At 41.4% G+C, this 19,833-nt stretch overlaps 1 protein-coding gene across 3 annotated transcripts in view; it reads left to right on the forward strand.

The window, feature by feature from the left end:
• The window catches only part of TMEM132B (transmembrane protein 132B), a 691,327-nt gene that overhangs the window by 647,447 nt on the left and 24,047 nt on the right, over nucleotides 1–19,833 (forward strand). For all 3 annotated transcript variants that reach the window (XM_043976443.1, XM_043976445.1, XM_043976444.1), the window contains exon 6: nucleotides 11,200–11,405. In XM_043976443.1, the coding sequence (XP_043832378.1) occupies nucleotides 11,200–11,405 (206 nt within the window). The remainder of the gene's footprint in view (nucleotides 1–11,199; nucleotides 11,406–19,833) is intronic.

The following is a 19,833-nucleotide window of genomic DNA, read 5'->3' on the forward strand; positions in this document are numbered from 1 at the left end:
GACAAATAAGAGGTTAAGAATTTTTTCATCTAGCAGGCGAGGAAAACTTATATGAACAAAGGAAATTGAAGTAAGCCTAGGTTCTTGAACACCCTAACCAATTGAGCAGAATCTTTGGCAGGACCTACCAAGTGAGAAACCAACACACATTTATTATGTATCTACTGTATGCTATGCTCTAGTGATAGAGATAGCAACTGGACTGTTATTTCACTGCTGTAAAAAACAACAACAACTGGGGGGCAGCTAGGTGGCACAGTGGATAGAACACTGGCCCTGGAGTTGGGTGTATCTGAGTTCAAATCCGGCCTCAGACACTTGACACTTACTAGATTTGTGACCCTGGGCAAGTCACTTAACCCCAATTGCCTCACTAAAACAAACAAACAAACAAAAAACTGTCAGATAAAGTATTTCCTTCTCCCAACATAGTTCAGCATCATTTTAGTTTGTTTGTTTTTTTGCGGGGCAATGAGGGTTAAGTGACTTACCCAGGCTCACACAACTAGTAAGTGTCAAATGTTTGAGGCCAGATTTGAATTTGGGTCTTCCTGAATCCAGGGCTGGTGCTTTATCCACTGTGCCACCTAGCTGCCCCCTAAGCATCATTTTAGTTGTAAAGAGTTTCCAAGACATTGAAAGGTTAAGGATGAAGTGACTTGCCCAAGGTCATACAGCCAGTATGTGTCAGAAGATGTACACAGATAAAAGCCAGAGAAATCCCTGAGCTGAAGAAGCATATGTGCTATTGGAATTCCCTTCAGGGCCTAAGTAGGGAAGGAGAGAGGAAGGTGAGTTCTGGACTGGACCCTTTATAGCCCCAAGGATGGAATGTATGATAGTCACCTTAGAATCAGCTGGACTAAGCATGGAGAGATTCTTCCCCCTGGAACATAGGTGATGATTTTTTTTTTGTCTTGACCATAATAACTCCGGGGTGGGGGGGGCAGCTAGGTGGCACAGTGGATAGAGCACTGGCCCTGGATTCAGGAGGACCTGAGTTCAAATCCGACCTCAGACACTTAACACTTACTAGCTGTGTGACCTTGGGCAAGTCACTTAACCCCAATTGCCTTGCAAACAAACAAACAAACAAAAAAACAAAACAAAACAAAAACAAAAACCCCAAAACCCAAAAAACAAAAAAACCTTGGTGGGTTGTGATTTGGGTTGGTGGAGGGAGCACACACCCTGATGGAATGTATTATAGATCTTTTAGCTAAACAGGGAGCTTAGAGAGCCAGGTTATGAGGCTAATGGGGGGTTGGTTGTCTCCAGCAACCCCTTGGGATTCTAAGCCTGAGAGGCTGTGGGGCTTACAAGGGAGCTACAACTACAGAGGGATAGAGCCCCCTGAGAGTCTCTAGGTCCCTGCTATCAAGAAGAGCTTTGGGGCTGCCTCCCTGGCTGGGGCCTGAATATTCACAGTAATAAGAAAAGGTGGAGGGGTGGAGGTGGAAATCATTCCTAAAGCTTTTCTACCTTTGCCTCCAGCACATTCTGAACTTTTCCTGATCTCCATCAAATCTCTCTTTTCTGCCAAGGCGGAGCTGTGACCCGAAGCTCTACCTGTTTTATAGGTCGCTCAGAGAAGCCCAAGGCTGGGTTTCACCCTTGATCTTGGCTCTTGCTTTCCAAGTGAAGGTCAGAGATTACTGAGCTAGTCAGACATTGAACAAATACTGGGATGGCATAGAGCCCAACCAGCGGCCGCCTTCTGGTTTACTTTGTGTAAAGGGCAGTCAGAATGACCCTGTAACATTTCAAAAATCCCACAGGAAAGTCTTAAGATATTTAGCGGAAACCTGGTGCAGAGGCAAGCCCTGATGAGAGAGGATTACGTGGTTGGGGATTATTGAGCTTGGCTTTAGTTTTGTCCTAAAGCATCGGTCTTGTGCTTCAGGATTTCAAGCAGCCATAACTTCCTTGGAATGCCTACTCTCTCCACCTTTGCAGATCACCACTCCCTCTGCTACTTGGTAATAATGAAAAATAACCCCTTACATTTATATGCAAAGGGATATGTATTATACATATGTATGTCACATCAATACATGGAGGGGGAGGGAGAAAGAAAGGAGGGAGAGAGAGAAGGAGAGGGGGAAGGAAGGGAGAAAAGGAAGAAGAGAGATGGAGAGAGGCTAGAGAAGAGTGGGGTAGACAGGAAAGTGAGAGGGAAATGAAGGGAGAGGGAGACAGAGACAGACAGATGGACAGAGACAGAAAAACAGAGAGGGAGAGAAAGAGACAGAGAAACAGAGACCTTGAGGAGAGAGACAGAGACAGAAAATCAGAGAGACCAAAACACAGAGAGACAGAGAGACCAAGACAGAGAGACAGAGACAGAGACAGACAGACAGACAGACAGACACACACACACACACACACACACACACACACACACACACACACAGAGTGCACTCTGGAAGTGGAGTCAAAGGATCTGGGTTTAGAGCGGCAATTTGGAACAATGGAAAGACCTTTCAAAGCTTGCCTGCCCTGGCATTGGAAACCCCAGGGTCATCTTCACACCATGATCAGATATATGAGAATAGGGCTTTAATAGAGGTGACACAGACTCACAGAATTGTAGAGGTTAGAGATCATTTCAGTCCAACACAGTTCCTCAGATGCAGCCAACCACAAACATTTTATGAAGTTCCTACTGTGCACTACTGGCTAAATGCAGAGTTTAGACAAGACATTATCCTTCCCCTCCTAATGATTACTTTCTCATAGGGGGAATATGCGGTATACACAATAATTATAATAGAAAATAGTACATGATTAAGTGAACAAGAGAGGGGCAAAAAAGTGCTGTGGGAGGTTAGACAGAGTGAAGGAAAAGATCGGTGGGGAAGGCTTCTTGGAAGAAGAGGTGTGTGAATTGAATAGTGCCCCAGTCAGAGCCAGGAAGACTTGGTTTCAGGCCCTGTCTCTGATCTGTCATGGATGTGTGCTCCAGGATAAGCCATTTTGCATCTTTGTGGATGGAATGAATGATGACATTGAAAAGTCCTGAGGGCTGAGAGAATGAAGGGATCTCCTAGATTTCTGTCCTCATTCTCTAATTTTCTAAGTGCAATAGGAGGATAGTTTATCACTTTTAACCTTGGTTTATCCAAAATTGTGGGAAATAAAAAAGGAAATCAGTAGAGCAGTGTAGAATTGCCAAGTAGTGGTCGTATAGCCATATGAGTTTATAGTGGGTGTAGTTAACTTGATTTCATGAATTTCTCTTGTGATGGTCAGTAGATTTGGAATAGATGAAGAGAAGTCACATGGCAGAGGATGCTCAGAGATGATTAGGTTGGGGATAATGGAAGGACCTGGGGCTTCTAAGGTGGAACTCTCATAGATCATACAAGTGATAAATCATAGTATTAGTGTTAGTTGTGGAGCCAATTGAAGAGAATGTGCATTTATTAAATGCCTACTAAATGCCGGGCACTGTGCTAAATACTTTACAAAAATTACATCATTTGATCCCTGTGAGGTAGGTGGTATTAAGATTCTCTTTTTATAGTTAAGGTAGATAGAAGTTAAGTGACTTACTCAGGGTTACACAGCTTGTAACTGTTTGAGACTGCATTTGAACTCAGACCTTCCTGATTCCAGGCCCCAATAGGGAGGACTCAAAGGAATGGTTATGATAAAGACAAAAAACAAGTTGAACATAAGGTAAGGGGTAAGAAAGGTAGAATGATAACAGATTATAAGCTAAGGTTATTATTATATGGAAGTATTAGAAGGTTGTTCTATGGTAGAGAGGTAGAATTTGTTTTTACTTGGCTTTGGCAAGCAGAATTAGGATCAAATAATAAAAGTTGAAAAGATATAATTTTAGGTTTATTTAGGTTTAATTTCAGGGGAAAACCCCAATTTCATGATGATGATGATGAAGAAGAAGAAGAAAATAAAAAGAATGGGCTGCCTTGGGAGGTAGTGAGTTCTCCCTCATCAGAGGTATTCAAGCTAAAACTGAAGTCTTCAAGAAGTCTTCAAAGTCTGGATGACCACTCAAAAAGGATCCTTTTTTTTTCTTTTTGGTGAGGCAATTGGGGTTAAGTGACTTGCCCAGGGTTACCCCGCTAGTAAGTGTCAAGTATCTGAGGCCAGATTTGAACTCAGGTCTTTCTGAGTCCAGGGTCAGTGCTCTATCCACTGCACCACCTAGCTGTCCCACAGAAAGGATTCTTGTTCATGCCTACATCTAGTTGGCCTTTGAGGTTATTTCTGATTCTGACATTCTAGGAGACAACAGACATTCAGGATACTGAAGTCTGTAAGACTAAGAATATACTTATAAGGTGTGACTTTCCCAGGATGTAGCTAAAGTCAGGACAACAAGAACATAGAATGTCTGAGTTTAGAAGGACCCCAGAAGCCATCTAGTTCAACCGATAATCAATGTCTGACCAAGAATTCCCCAAGACACACACCTTACAGATGGTTATCCACTTTAACTGAATAACCTCTAATGAGAGTTGAAGGCAGAGCAGTCATTGTACTCTAAGGTTGTTTTTCACCATTTTGGAGTTTTTCCTTACATCAAGGCAAATTTTGCCTTTATCACTTATTGCTTTTGCTCTCAGATTTAACATATCTCTACCATCTTTGTTGAGGATTCTGAGGCCTAGAGGGGAGGAAGTGACTTGTCACAAGGTTAGTAACACAGCCAAGGACTAAAATCCAAATCTCCTAACTCCAAGTCTAATATTCTTTTCATGGTAGGATGAAGAAGATGGAAAGTAGCAATAACTTCACTTATGTAACCTTTTAAGGTTTAAAAAGTGTTTTACATAATTAACTGGTGTCATTAGCATTATAACTTTACCAGTAGCTCATCTGGTTCAGACCTCAGTTTTTAGAGGTGCAAAAATGCAGAGTTATTCTTTCTCCGATGAGTTACCAGAGAGCAAAGCCTTGAAGATCGAGATATTAGATTGGTATTTTTTTAAATTTCTGAGTAACATTCTCTTCTTTATACCTCCCCTCCTTCAACTACCTTCATTATAAAGATAAAACAGTTAAGCAAAACAGGAGGACATAGCGACCTTATGTGAGGTCTTAAACACCGTTCTGTAGCCGTAGTTTTCCACATGAGAACATTATAGTATCGTGGAAAGAGCCCTATTTCTGGTGGCAGAGGACCTGATTGCAAATCCCTCCAATGATGCTTACAACTAGTGTGACTTTGGGTAAGTCATTTAACCACCCAGTCCTCAGTTTCCCTGTCTATAAAAGGTAGGAGTTGGACTAGCTGTTTCATGAGGTCCCTCCCAGCTTTAAATCAAGTGGATAATCCTGTGATGTCTTCAGGTGAAGAAGGGAGAAGGTTTTCCTCATCTCAGTTCCCCTTCCTTCACACACTTCCTGCCTCTGTTCCTAGATGTCCTCCCTCCTTTCTTCTAACCTCTTGGTACCAGAGAGAGGGAAGAATCTCTGAAGACAATCTCTCCATCTTTAATGTTCTGCCTCAGGCTGCCTGGATTGATTTCTGTGGATTCCTGAGATAGGGCTCTTGTAATATATCATTGCAGCTGTTCTTGCTATTAATGAACAGCCTTGATTAATGTGCCCCAAGATTCCTAAAGACATTCAATGGTACATTGTGAAGTGGGGATGACAACGTTTTTTAAATATTCCTCCTCATTTGTGATATTGGTGGCACTGAGGACTCAGGGTCAGTCTCAAGTTTCCTGTTAATTATCTTTTCCTTTGTCTTTCTTTCCATCCCCTGGTGAACTGCTGATATGAAAGCTGGTTGGCGGGTGATATTATTTTTTGCCCTCATCTGTGCCTGTTAATACCAGAACATTTTCCTCTGGGAAATCATAGTTCATTTTTCCCTGTTGATCATGATGTAGGAGGGCAGCTCCAGCTTAGAATTTGGAAGGTCATAGAGTCATACAATCTAATGGACTGTCTTGGACAGCCCTAATTTGTATGATTCTCATTGTTAGGAAACTTTCCCTTACTTCATGCTTCAATTTGCTTCTGTAATTTGCACTCATCGCTCCTGTTACTGGCCAGTGAGGCCAAGAAAATAAGGACTAATCCTTTCACATCCAGGTATTCTGATACTGGAAGCCAGCTCTCATATTTTGTCTCCTCTTCTTCTCATCCCAGCTGAACATCCCCATTTCACAGAATCACCGATTCTTACTTAGTATTGAAAAGCATGGGGGGGGGGTGGCTAGGTGGCACAGTGGATAAAGCACTGGCCTTGGATTCAGGAGAACCTGAGTTCAAATCCAGCCTCAGATGCTTGACACTTAACTAGCTGTGTGACGCTGGACAAGTCACTTAACCCTCATTGCCCTGTAAAAACAAAACAAAAGAAAAGAAAAACAAAAAAGAAAAGCATATGGAAGACAGTCTAGTCTGTCCCTTACCTGAACAAAATGCTGCTCTATGGAATTCCAAAGTGGTCATCCAGACTTTGTTTCAATATCTTTAGGGAGGGCAAACTCATTACCACCTTGCCCCCACAGGTAGTTTATTCTGCTTTTGATGAGCTATAATTAGAAACATTTCTGCCATACCTAAATCTGCCTCTTCTGACCTTTAGCCTCTTGTTCCTAATTCTGCTCATAAGTCTGATCCTTCTTAGGAGGAGCTGGGTAGCACAGTGGATGGAGTCTTCAGCCTAGAATCAGGAAAACCTGAGTTCAAATCCAGCTTCAGATGCTTACTTGCTTTGGGAGCCTGGGCAAATCACTTAACCTCTGTTTGCTTCAGTCTCCTCAGCTATAAAAATGGTATAATAATAATAATAATAATAATAATAATAATAATAATAATAATAATAATAATAATAATACCTACCTAAGCATTATTGTGAGGAACAAATGAAATTAAATTTGTAAAGCACTTTACACAGTGCCTGGCACATAATAGTTGTTCTTAAAATGCTAGCTATGGTTATTATTATGGTTATACAAGGCACCCCTTCAAATACTCGAAGCCATCTAGCCTGTACCCCTTAAATATTCTCTTTTTCCAGGCCAAATACTTCACAACATGACAGGATATCATATTTAGAAGGGACCTCAGAGACTGTTTAACTCAAAAGAATGGAAAGAACTTGGTTTTGTTTTCATGCCTTTTGACATTTAAAATTGGATTAGTCTGGTACCTCTTAATTCTTGTGCCTTACCTCTATTGATTATTTCAAATTTATCTTGTTTCTAGCTTGTTTTAAGAACAAACTGCATGCTGTCTTCCCCATCAGACTGTGAGCCCCTCAAGAACAGGGACTGTCATTTGCTTTTCTTTGTATCTGAACTTAGCACAGTGTCTGGCAGAGTAGGCATTTAATATGCTCATTGACTGATACTCAGATTCTTCTCTACTTGGGGTGAGTAGCCAAAGATGTCTTTGGAGTTTAGAACCTGGTTGACCAGTGGTGTCAACAGCAGAAAGAGGGATATTGAGAAAAGAGTTTGGGGTTCAAGGAAAAAGGTGAGATGCTGAGTCAAGTTTGTACCCGTTGAGTTTACTTTCTGCTAGAGATGGTCCTGCCACCAACCTGTTCTCTATCTGTACTCAGTGGGAGTAGAGGACCCAGGATGAACCAGGAGGAATCTGGATTTTGCTTGTGTTCTCCTCCTGTGGGTAGAGGGGAGAAGTTAGCTCAAGTCTGAAGTAGAGGTACCTGCTAGGGACTGCCCGACACTTTGTAGTCACCATGGTGAAAGTGGGACCCTTAAGGAAGTTCTGGGTTTGGTTTTTTTTTTTGAGTTAAGGAAAATTTTTTGCTGTTGCTGTTTTTAGAGATGTCTTTTGTCCCTTTAATATGCACGTGACAGTGATGTCCTCTGTACCATTGACATGCATGGGGAAATGTCTTTATTTCTCTGCAAATACACAGTGCTCAAATATGCTCAAAAATTTTGATTATTTGTTTTATATGTTATCTTTGTCAATGTTTAATTCCACTTGTAATTCTTCCCATTTTACCAGTCTATTTCTGGCCCTTCTTTTCCTTTACTCAGTGGGTATAGATCTGGGAATGCAGCTATCTCATTTAAATGTTCCCCTGGGCAAAGAAAAAAAATGATAAATTCACTAAAGAGGTAATTCCACAATTTATCTGCAAACTAAACATGATACAAAATTAATTCAAATGAATGTTTGCTGAGTTTTGACCTTGTCCAAGGTCTTGTACTTTAGGTACCAAGGGATATGAGAAGATAAATAAGATGTGTTCTTTGCCCTCAAAGAGTCTAGAGTCTAATTGGGGAACTGAGATATGTATAGAAATAAAATGTGTACATGGCTTTTCTTGGATGCAAGGAAAAGTTTCCTAGCCATTGGAGTGGCCTTGAAATGGAATGATTTGCTTTGGAAAGTAGTAGAAACCCTATTATTGTTGTTCAGTCATTTTAGTCATGTCTGATTCTTTATGACCTCATTTGAGGTTTTCTTGGCAAAAATACTGGAGTGATTTGTAATTTCCTTCTGCAGCTCCTTTTACAGATAAGGAAACTGAGGCAAATAGGGTTAAGTGATTTGTCCAAGGTCAGACAGATAGTAAATGTCTGAAGCCAGATTTCAACTTAACAAGATGAGTATTCCTAAGTCCTGGCCTGGCACTCTATCCATTGTGCCACCTAGCAGCCCAACCCTATCATTTGGAGATTTGAAAACTATCAATCAATAAACATTTATTAAGCACCAACTATGTGTTCATGCACTGTGCTAGGAACACTTGTTAGCAGTGCTATAGAAGAGATTCTTGTAGTTCTGGACTTAGAAACAGGAAGGCCTGATTTCAAATCCAGCCTCAGACCCTTACTTAGCCATGTGATCTCTGGGAAAGTAATTTAACTTCACTCAGGCTCAAGTTCCTCAGATATAAAAGGAAGATCATAATAGCATCTACATCCCAGGATTTTTGTGAGATCCAATGAAATGAGATATGTGTGAGAAACGGGTAAATCAAGGCATGACTCCCGGTCTGGTGCAAAGAAGGAAAGCCATTTATTCTTGGTCTTGCAAGAATGGACAAGCACCCCAAAGGAGTACAGCAACTTGTCCCAGTGAAGTCCTCCTTTTTATCCTAGATCCAACACAAGGTCCCTCCCCAATCTGGGTTCACATTCTTCTTGACAAATCTAAACATGTAGACCACTCCCCCCAGATGTGGTGCCACTGCTGACCCCACCCCGTGGGACAACTACACCCTGAGATTTTACAATCCTTTGTTCTCTAACTTTAGAAAACCTCTGTTGACTCATCAGGGAAAAGGAAAGAATGATGGAGGTAGTGGGGGGAGAGGAGCTCCTAGGACTTGGATAATGTATCTTGCCTGCTGAGGAGGACACATCTTTCCTATCAATATGTAAAGCCCTTTGTAAAACTTAAAACTCTATGTAAATGCTAACATCATAATAATAATAATTACTACTACTACTATTATTATTATTATCAGTAGTAGTAGTAGTAGTAGTAGTAGTAGTAGTAGTAGTGGTAGTAGTCGTAGTAGTAGTAGTAGTAGTAGTAGTAGTAGTAGTGGTAGTAGTAGTAGTAGTAGTAGTAGTAGTAGTAGTAGTAGTAGTAGTAGTAGTAGTGGTAGTAGTAGTAGTGGTAGTAGTAGTAGTAGCAGCAGCAGCAGTAGTGGTGGTGGTTGTATGTCATATAATTCCTTTTAGCCTCAAGTTCTTCATCTGTAAAATGGGGATAATAATAGCAACCACCTCCCAGGATTGTTGTGAAGATCAAATAAGATAATGTCTATAAAGTGCTCAGAAAACCTTTAAGTGCTATGGAAATGCTAGTTGTGATGACAATGATGATGACAATGACTATGACATAATGATATAATCACTTAGCCTCAGGTGTTGTTTTTTTTTAATCTGACAAATGGGGACAATAAAAGCATTTACCTCCTAGGGTTATTGTGGGGATACAATGAGACACTGTATGTAAAGTGCTTGGCAAATGTTAAACATTATCAATGCGAACCATTATTTTAAGTAAAATTCTTTGATTTTAAAAACTACAAAGAGTATGGAAACCCAGGAGAGAGACAATAACAAATTGTAAGAAGAATTCATAGCCACTGGCTGCAGGAGCCAGTGAGGATGCATAGAACTTCCGGGACACTCACCAAGATCTGGCATGGTGGCTTCATCCAGAATGGATCATGCTGGCCTTTTGTGATAGGAATTAGTGGTAAATCAAGGGAACATTGTACATATAGTTTACTTAAATTTTAGCAAAACATTTGACAAAGTCTTCCATGCTATTATTGTGGGGGAAATGGAGAGCTGTGGGCTGGAATGTGGTATTTCACCATCCCACTTGCTGTCTTCTGGACACCCTTTAGCAAAAATCATAGGGTCATAGGCTTAGAGGGGAACCACCTCCTCATTTTACCTATGCAGAAACTGAGACTCAAAGAAATGAAGTCATTTGTCCAAGGTCACACAGGGAGGTAATGTCAGAGCCAGAATTCCAACCCAGGTCCTTTGATTTCCAATTCGCCCATTCTTGCCACGCTGCCTCCTGGAGCTAAAGCTAGTGGCCCTAACAGAAGAATTACTTCCTCACTTCTGTGCTATCAGATTGCAGTTTAAATGTCTGAAAATAATTATGCCTAAGCTTGGTATTTATCTCTTAAGTACTTTACTTACAAAGATTCTAATTTATCACAAACCTCCACAGTTCCTGGATCTGTCCCTCTATTTCCACTCCCCCCTCCCCATCCTGTTTATGGCTGAGAACAAAGTAATTTGTTTGTAACATATGGCCATCTTTTATGCATTATTTTTTAAAAATTGTTACAAGCATAGAAATTGATGTACCTGAAGTTTGATTCATGTGAGGTTGAATACATCTGGCATTTGGGTAGTGAAGGAGAGTTGGGAAGGAGGGAGGGAAGAGGTGCTGAAAACCCAGTAGTAGTTATGTAACGCTGTTCAATTATTTTTTGTAGTTTTCCTCATCTGGATTGAGCAGCACAGAATGGTTTCCCTGGGGCCCATTTATCACTGTTTGCTACTAATTAGAACACACAAATTACTGTGTGTACAATTCATATTATTAGTGTTGTCTTGGAGGCTAATAAATGAGAGTTGGCTCTCTGGCGTGAACTTGAGCATCTCCCCATCTCCCCCATCCCTGCCCTGCTCTGCCCTGCCACCCATAATGCATCTTGAGATTTCTCTCTCTCTCCCCCCCCCCCCACAGGTCTCTGACAGCTGTGACTCCATCTTTGTGAATGGAAAGGAGATGAAGAGCAAAGTGGACACCATCGTGAACTTCACTTACCAGCATTTCACCACTCAGCTCGAAGTGACTGTCTGGGTCCCAAGGCTGCCTTTGCAGATTGAGATCTCAGACACAGAGCTGAGCCAGATCAAGGGATGGAGAATCCCCGTTGCTGCCAACAAAAGGTAGGAGAGGAGAAATTGGGGTGACCAAGAAGAGCTGTTAGAAGGGAGGGTTGCTATGAAATCTTTGGTGGTACCATGGACAGAGCACTGGTCCTGGAGTCAGGAACTCCAGAATACAAAACTGGCCTTAGACACTTACTAGCTGTGTGACCATAGGCAAGTCACTTCACCTCTGTCTGACTCAGTTTTCTCATCTATCAAATGGAGGTCATAATAGCACTTACCCCCAAGGGTTGTTGTGAGAATAAAAGTGCTTCACAACATGCTTCACAAATATTGTTGTTATTACCTTTCTCTGAATATAAAGCCCTTTGAATCCAGGTCTATATGAAAAGAACATTTGGCCTAGGAGAGAAGAAACCTGACCCCACCCACAGGGAGTTTTGTGACCTTGACTAGCTCCCTACCTCAGTTTCCCTATTTGTACAAAGTGGATGGATAATTACATTTGCCTTCCCTCCTACATGTGAGAAAAGATCATGTCATCATAGATTTAGCATTGCAAGGTACTCAGAGGTCCATCTAGTTGAACTCCTCTACTTTACAGAGGAGAAAACTGAGGTTCAGATGAGGGGACTTGCCCAACCAGGACAATAACTATTGGTTTGTGCTTTGAATGGAAGAATGCCCCACACACTTGTCAGTTATGGTTTTCAGTAGACAGATGCCTTAGTCTGTGCATTCAGTTCCACAAATATTTATTAAATACTTATACAGGGTAAAGTTTTATACTTAGTCATGGTCATTCTAGAATGCAGAAAATAGGAGAGCTTTTGCCCACAAAGTGCTTCCATTCAACATCAATTTACACAGATAAGTAGAATACATTGTAGGGCATGAAGGGGGAAGGGAACAAAGGAGATGTCACTATTAAATACTGTGGGGAAATTTAAGGAGAGGGAAACTCCTTCAGTTTGGGCATCGGGGAAAATTTCATGAAGAAGTAGTACCTGACTAAACTGGGCCTTGAAGGAATAGGTGAATTCTGAAAGGCAAAAAAGAAGGAGCCCACTCTGGAAATGAATAATGACCTTTATGAATGTTTAGAAATGGGTGAATTCAGGGAACACCTAATGGTCTAGGAATGTTGAGGTCATGAAGGAGAATAATAGGAAACAAGTCTTGGAAATGCAGGCTAGAAACAGTACAAGTCCTTGAGTGACAGGTTTGTTGTTTGACTGGGGAGCCACTGAAGTTTGTAGAGTAGAGGAGTAACATGAACAGACTTGATGCTGGAATGAGATTAGAGAAATTCTTCTTATACTTTCATGTATCTGAGATTTCATTGCTATGGGTACTCCCTACATTAATCTACATCCCAATCCATCTACTATTTAAAAATTTTACTTAGTACTGTGAGGGCTGAAATTTAATATACAGAGTGTTAATTGGGTGGCTCACCAAACTATTGGGGTCCCGGAAATAATGAGGGACCTTTAGATTCAAAGCTCCCTCCCCTCTTAACTGCCCTTTTAGATATTTCTCCCAGGCCAATAAGAAAGGAGCCTTGCAGCTTCTTTTCCATAAAAGGATCAGATTTTATTACTTGGGAATTAATTAAACAACAAAGGTGAAATTAATAAAAATCAAAGATAAGGAAGTAGGAAAAGGAAAATACAGATAAATTCTCTTAACTCTAAACTTAGCCTATGCAATCCCCAGATTGTTTCCAATTAAGCTAATTCAAAGGAATTTGCATTCACTTACCACATGTAGGATGTCTACAGTTGCTCAAGCCACCACAAAGGCAGAAGCAGCCTCCCCTCAGGGAACATTCAATCTTCCTCCCCCAAAAGGGAGGTCCTTCAAAAACTGCCTATGGAGAGTTCTCCTTCTGACCTCAGTAGCAAACGTAACTTCAGGGTGGGCAAGGTGTGGCCCCTCCCAAATGAGTCAGCTAAAATTCCAATAATTTTTTTACCACAAATAATTTTTACCACAGTACTCTGTGAATTTCTCTTCTTTAGCCTAAGTATTGTCCTTTATTCTTATAGCAGTGGTGGTCAGTGGTTAACAACCAGTTCTCCAGCAAAACAAAGTGTCTGTGACACACTTTTAAGTTTAATCTTAATTATTAAACATTTTCTCCATCACTTTCTTAAGCAGTCAATTAAATAATAAACTGAGTCCTGATTTGTAGGTTTTGTTGATTTCTGAGGTGTAATTTCTCAGGCTAAAATTTGAACATTCAGCTCTTGCGAGTTTGAGAAGAAGTAGGCTGTAGTACACATTAATGGAGGCCATAGCCAAGTGTTCCATCTGAACTGAGTAATCCTGAATGAATCAATATACTGATGCCATAGCATTTGTTAAGTAGCTACTTTATGTTGTTTGGGACACTGGGAATGAAATAGATTAAACAATCCCTTTCTCAGGGACCTTACATTTGAGCAATTTATAGTCTTTTTCTTCTGGTTTCACAAGGAAAAGAAAAGAAAATGAGATGACATAGGTAAATTAGTTTAGTACAGAATCAAAAGGGGCAGGTAGGTGGTACCATGGATAGAGCACCAGGCCTGGAGTCAGGAAGACTTGTGTTCAAATCCAACCTCAAACTCTTACTATCTAGGAGACCCTGGGCAAGTCATTTAACTCTGTTTGCCTATATTTCTTCAAATGTAAAATAAGCTGGAGAAGGAGATGGCAAACCATTCCTGTATCTTTACCAAGAAAACCTCAAATAGGGTCATGGAGAGTCAGATACAACTGAAAAACAACTGAACAACAACAAGAACACAGAGTTGGAAGATAAGTCTGTCATTTAGTCAATCAATAAACATTCATTAAGTGACAACTGATAGAAGTACAGAATGGAATTAGCAGGTACAGTGACCAAGATGTGGTTAGAACATTCTGGAAACAAGTAACATATTGATGAATAGGCTATGGTTTCATCAAACAGCAGGAGCAAAGGGAATTTCTCATAGTCCTTCAAGTCTAACCTACCCATAGCACTTTGGAGTAATGTCAATACCTCTCTTGAAACACAACAGATTACTGGGAGACTTCCTCCAGCTCTCTTGACATTGTAGTGGAGAACTTGGGCTGACCCTTGGTGGGAGACATAGCCTTTGCTATTACATGATTAACTATCTTTTAAAAATTTTTTCTGTCCCTGTGTATTTCTTTATTCTTTACTCTCCCACATGCTTCATCAGTGGTACTACAGGGTAATCTGTCCTTGCCCATCTCAGGCTCTGGAACAATGTCTAGCAGTCCTTTTCTTGCAGGGCCTAGTAGATCAAAGCTGAGTGAAAAGCTGGGTAGCTGAACAGAAATGCAAGGCCTTCCCTCCCCAGCAGCAGTAGGGAGAGTATATCAGCATGTGTAAGCAGCAAGCAATTTCAGGAGTGTGGTGGGGGGGAACGGGTGCATCGAAGAAGGAAGGAGGAATGAAGATAAGATAAAACATAAATTAGGGGATGATATACTCTCCCTGCTAAACAAACCTTGAATTATTCAGCATTCTGAGAGCTCCAAGTGGTATATTAATAACACACCTAAGGAAATCTCATCTGGGGCAGAGAGCAGATATTTCCTCCTGGAAGGGGGAAGCTTTTGAAGATTACATTAGATTAACACAACCCAGGAATCTTGACATTCACACCAGAAAAAGGAAGGACTTTAATGGGGTCTGATTACAGAGAGTGTGGGAAAGTAGCCCATCCTATTGGAACACATGCTGCTTCCTGGCCCTACCCTGGTCTAATAAGAAGCTGTCTCTGTTCAGGCAGAGGGAATCTGCAAGCCTGGTGGTATTGAGTCCTGAGTTTTCCAAGAATGGGTAAGGTTATCGTAAAGAGCTGATATTTTCTATTGAATGCCATCCATCTGAGGTTTTCTCTAATTTTTCCTGCATGTATATATGTACATCCTTATTTGCATGTTAACAGTCCCATTAGACTGTACACTCTGTTAGAACAGGGATTGTTTTTGTCTTTTAAAAAAGTCCTCAGCATTTAGCTCAGTGCTCAGCACATAGTGGGAGTTTAATAAATGTTTCTTGGAGAAGGTGGGATTTTAATTGGGACTTGAAGGAATCCAGAGAAGAAGGAAGGAGAAATAAGGAGGAAGCGTATTCCAGGGATAAGAGACAGCCAGAAAAAAATGCCCAGAGTTGGGACATGGAGTGTCCTATTTGACAAACAACAAGAAGCCAGTGTTGCTGTCTCACAAAGTACATGGAGGATGGGAACAGGGTATAAGGAGATTGCAAAGGGAGAGATATGAAGAGGCCCAGTTATGAAGAGTTTAAAAAGCTAAATAGAAGATTTTGCAATTGATGCTGGAGGTGATAGGAGTTTATTGAGCAGCATGGTGACATGGATGGACCTGTGCTTTAGGGCAATGGATTAGAGAGATGAGTGGTGGAAGGGTGGGGTGGGAAGAGACCCAAGGGAGGTAGACTCACCAGCCAGCTATTGCAATAGTCCAGGTGTGAGGTGATGAGGGCCTGCAGCAAGTTTTGGTAGTAACAGAAGAGGGCACCTAGGAGAGAGGTTACAAAGGTAGATCAGACAGGACTTGGTTACAGGTTACAATAGGGCATGACATATTGAGGTACTGAGGGACATCCAGGTTGTAAGCCCGAGGGATTGGGAGGATGGTGGTACCCCTGACAGTAACAGGGAAATTAAGAACAGAGAATTTGAAAGGAAAGACAATGAGTTAAGCTTTGGATATATTGCACTTCAGATGTCTATGGGGCATCCAGTTTGAGACATCCCATAGACTCCAATCTGTCCAATGGAAAACTAATTTATTTTTCCTCCATCTAACAGGAGACTAATGTTTTTTTCCCCCTTCATCCAATAGGAGACTATTTTTTTTCTCCATCCAAGAGGAGATACTTTTTTTCCCCCTCATTTTGTAAATTCATAAACTGTTAGATGTGGAAAGAACCTTGGAGAGCAACTCTTCCAACCATTTCATATTGTAAAGGAGAATTCCCCGAAGCACAGCATCCTGGCATTTCACAGATGGATGGACCTCAGTGGCCCATCCCTTTAAGGAACAACTTTCTATCAGTGAGAGCTGCATAGTAGTGGAACAGACTGCTTCCAGAAATAGTGAGTTTCTAGTTTTGCCCTCTAAGGCCAGACAGAACAAGCCTGATGGCTCTTCAACATGACAGCCCTTCAAATGCTGAGTCCCAGAGGGTGTAAGTGACAGGTCAACATCCCTCAGCTAGCTGGAGAGCTGGAATTAGGACCCAACCCTTCTGACTCCCAGTCCAGTCTTCAGCCATGCTGCCTCAGAATTCCTCCCCATTCTTTTTTTAATTTTGGGGTGGGGCAATGAGGGTTAAGTGACTTGTCCAGGGTCACATAGCTAGTAAGTATTAATTGTCTGAGGTTGGATTTGAACTCAGGTCCTTCTGAATCCCAGGCTGGTGCTTTATCCACTGTGCCACTTTGCTGCCCTCCATATTCTTAAGAGGGTCATTGAATGCTGATTTTCAATTTCACAGTCATAAATTTGACAATCTGATTTGAAAGCTCCAGAAACAAGATTCACTAATTCCTTCCCATAGACCTTTTATTAAGCACCAATCATGCACAAGGCATTTTTTTCTGAGCTAAGGATGAAGCATTTCGTCCTCACAGGGCACAGAGGGGAGATGGATCAAGTAAATATAAAGCATGTGCAGAATGCTATAAAGTGATTTCAAGAGTGAGGAGGTACTCATATAAATCCCAAAAGGATTGGAAGAGAGGGGAGAGATCAGGGAAGACTTGCACTGGCTATTGTTGCCAAACAGAAGATCCATTGTCCACCACCCCTCCCAGCCCCCTGCCCCAAGGGGCATTAGTTACTATAGTGCCCCAAGAACTCCTTTTGAATGCTTCTTATCCCTAAGTTTGTCCCACTCTGTGGAATACTAGAAGAGCATTATGGGAAGGTTCTATTGTGCAGAAAACACTCACTCTTTTTATATTACAGGGAAGAATAATAGACTTCTCATTCTCCTATTCCTAGGAAAGCTCTGGATATTAAGTCAGAAGACATTTACTACCTGTGTGACAACGGGCAAATCATTTGTCCTTGCCAGGCTTCAGTTTGCTTATTTGTAAAGTAATGGGGCAAGACTAGGTGACCTTTCTGGCTCTGAATCTATAGTCCTGTATGACTTGCCTTAGCAGGAGAATGAGTTGCTGAGCTTGATTCAAAGGCACCCCACCCCCCCTCCTCTCCTCTCCAACATTTGCGTCTTCTGGTGATTTGCATGTTGCCTAAAACCTCCATATTGCTCACCCCTATGGGTTAAGGCATGGACAACACCTTAAAAAATGAAAAATTCTCTCTGGCCCGGGAACTAGATGAACTCTTTCCCATGCACTCCTTTACAGAGCTGACAATGAAATTATCTTATGGTCACGTAATGGGGGGATCAGCTGATCTTGGGGTCAGGAAGTCTTGGTTCAAGTCCCAATTCTGAAGCAGATTTGTTGTGACTCAGGGAAAGTCACTTAACCTCTAAGTGGCCTTGGAGCTCCTTTCTAAGATTATAACTTGCTGACCTGCATTGGTAGAGTGACTTTTCTTACCTGGGAGTTCCCTATGGTTTCCTTACCATAGGTCAAATTTCCTATCTCTGTAATATTGACTAGGGGTATGACAAGGCTAACTGTAAAGACAGAAAAAGTTGGCCTACTGGCTAGTTGGAATACTTAGAGCAAGGCTCTGAGGGAATAGAAGAAGGTGAGTAAATCTTGGTGGGGAAAGGATTAGGGAAAAGCCCAGATTCTTGTCCATCTAGGAACACTAGAGAGTTCAGCTGGGCACCTCACAGACAGTCTGCTTCCTGCTGAAGGAGAGAGGAGTAAGGTTGAAAGGAGAGGGCAAAGGAGAAGAGAACAAGCATTTATTAAATACCTACTATGTGCCAGGTGCTGTGCTAAGCACTTTGCAAATATTATTTCATTTCACCATCACAATAACCCTGGCAGGTTGATGCTGTTCTTATTCCCATTTCACAGTTGAGGAAACTGAGGCAGAGGGACATTAAGCGACTTAGTCTCACAGGATCATAGTTTTAGAAAGGTTATCAAGGTCAATCTTTGCATTTTACAAATAATAAAACAGAGAGTAGTGACATGGCCAGAACTACAAAGATCATGAAACAGCCAGATAAAGTATTCTTTCTTTTTTATTTAATATTTTGTTTTTCCCCAGTTACATGTAAAAACAATTTTTACTTTTTTTCCTTCAAATTTTGAGTTCCAAATTCTCTTACTCACTCCCCTCTCTGCCTCATTAGAGAATATTTTTCCTGCTATACCATACTGCCTGAGGGTATCATTCCCATTCTACAGATGAGAAAAATGGACACTCCAGGAAGCTGGAAGGATTTGGCCACACAATTAGAATTTCCTTACAGATGGAAAAGACAAAAGGTGTATTTTAGTAACCTTTAGGGGACAGAGATTTACAAGGATTCAATTGATGAAGAGACAAGATTTTAAAAGTCTCTGAGGTAAAGGATGTCTGGAGGTGAGCAAAGAAAAGAAAGCCCTCGGAAGTGTTATTTCACATTAAGGAAAACGTGTATTCCACCAAAAGCAAGCACATCGCCTCAAGGAAGGATTTTTAAGCCCACTCCAAAGGCCTTAATAAGATGTTAAGGGTCCAAGGGGACCATGTAATTTAATGGAGTTTGAATGATTTGTGGAAACCAGGGAAATGTGGAGCTGAACCACTGTGTCTTACTAACCAAGTAAGAGCTTCGGCCCTGAAGAGGAAATGCATGTCATTTATAACAACCTTGACTTCAAAAGGACCACCTCAAGTTGGCCTCAATTACTGCCATCGGGTGCTCTCTAAAAATGGGTGCTCTTCTCCTCTCCCTCCCCTGAGCATCCAGATGAGGAAACTGTAAGAGAACCTCCATGCCTTGGCCAGACATCCACTTCTATTTGAGAAGTATTCTAGTGCTTTTCATGGGCTCGACATGCTATGCTAGGTGCTGGGGAGAAAAAGATAGAAGTGAAACAGGGCTTGCCCTCAAAGGGCTTCCTTTTTGCTTGAGAAAACATTTATTTCCATTTGGTGAGCATGTATTTGAATGCCTGCTATGTGCCAGATATGTTAGCAAGTTTGTGGACCCCCAAAGATAAAACCACCACCTCAGACACTTACTTGTTGTGTGACCCTGGGTAAGTCACTTGGACTCTATTTGCCTTGGTTTCTTCAACTGTAAAATGGGGATCATACCAGTATTTTCCTCCCGGGGTTGTTGTGAGGATCAAATGAGATAACATTTGTAAAGAGCTTAGCACAGTAGCTAGCACACCCTTTACTTTCTGCCCACAAGAAGCTTACATCTGTTGGGGGTGGGGGAGATGTACCCAGGTATGCAGGTAAGTAATTAATAAAAATATATTCAAGGGAATATACCAAGTACATAGCAAAGACATTCTGAGAGAGA

Source organism: Dromiciops gliroides, chromosome 1 (genome assembly GCF_019393635.1).
Source record: "Dromiciops gliroides isolate mDroGli1 chromosome 1, mDroGli1.pri, whole genome shotgun sequence".
NCBI lineage: Eukaryota > Metazoa > Chordata > Mammalia > Microbiotheria > Microbiotheriidae > Dromiciops > Dromiciops gliroides.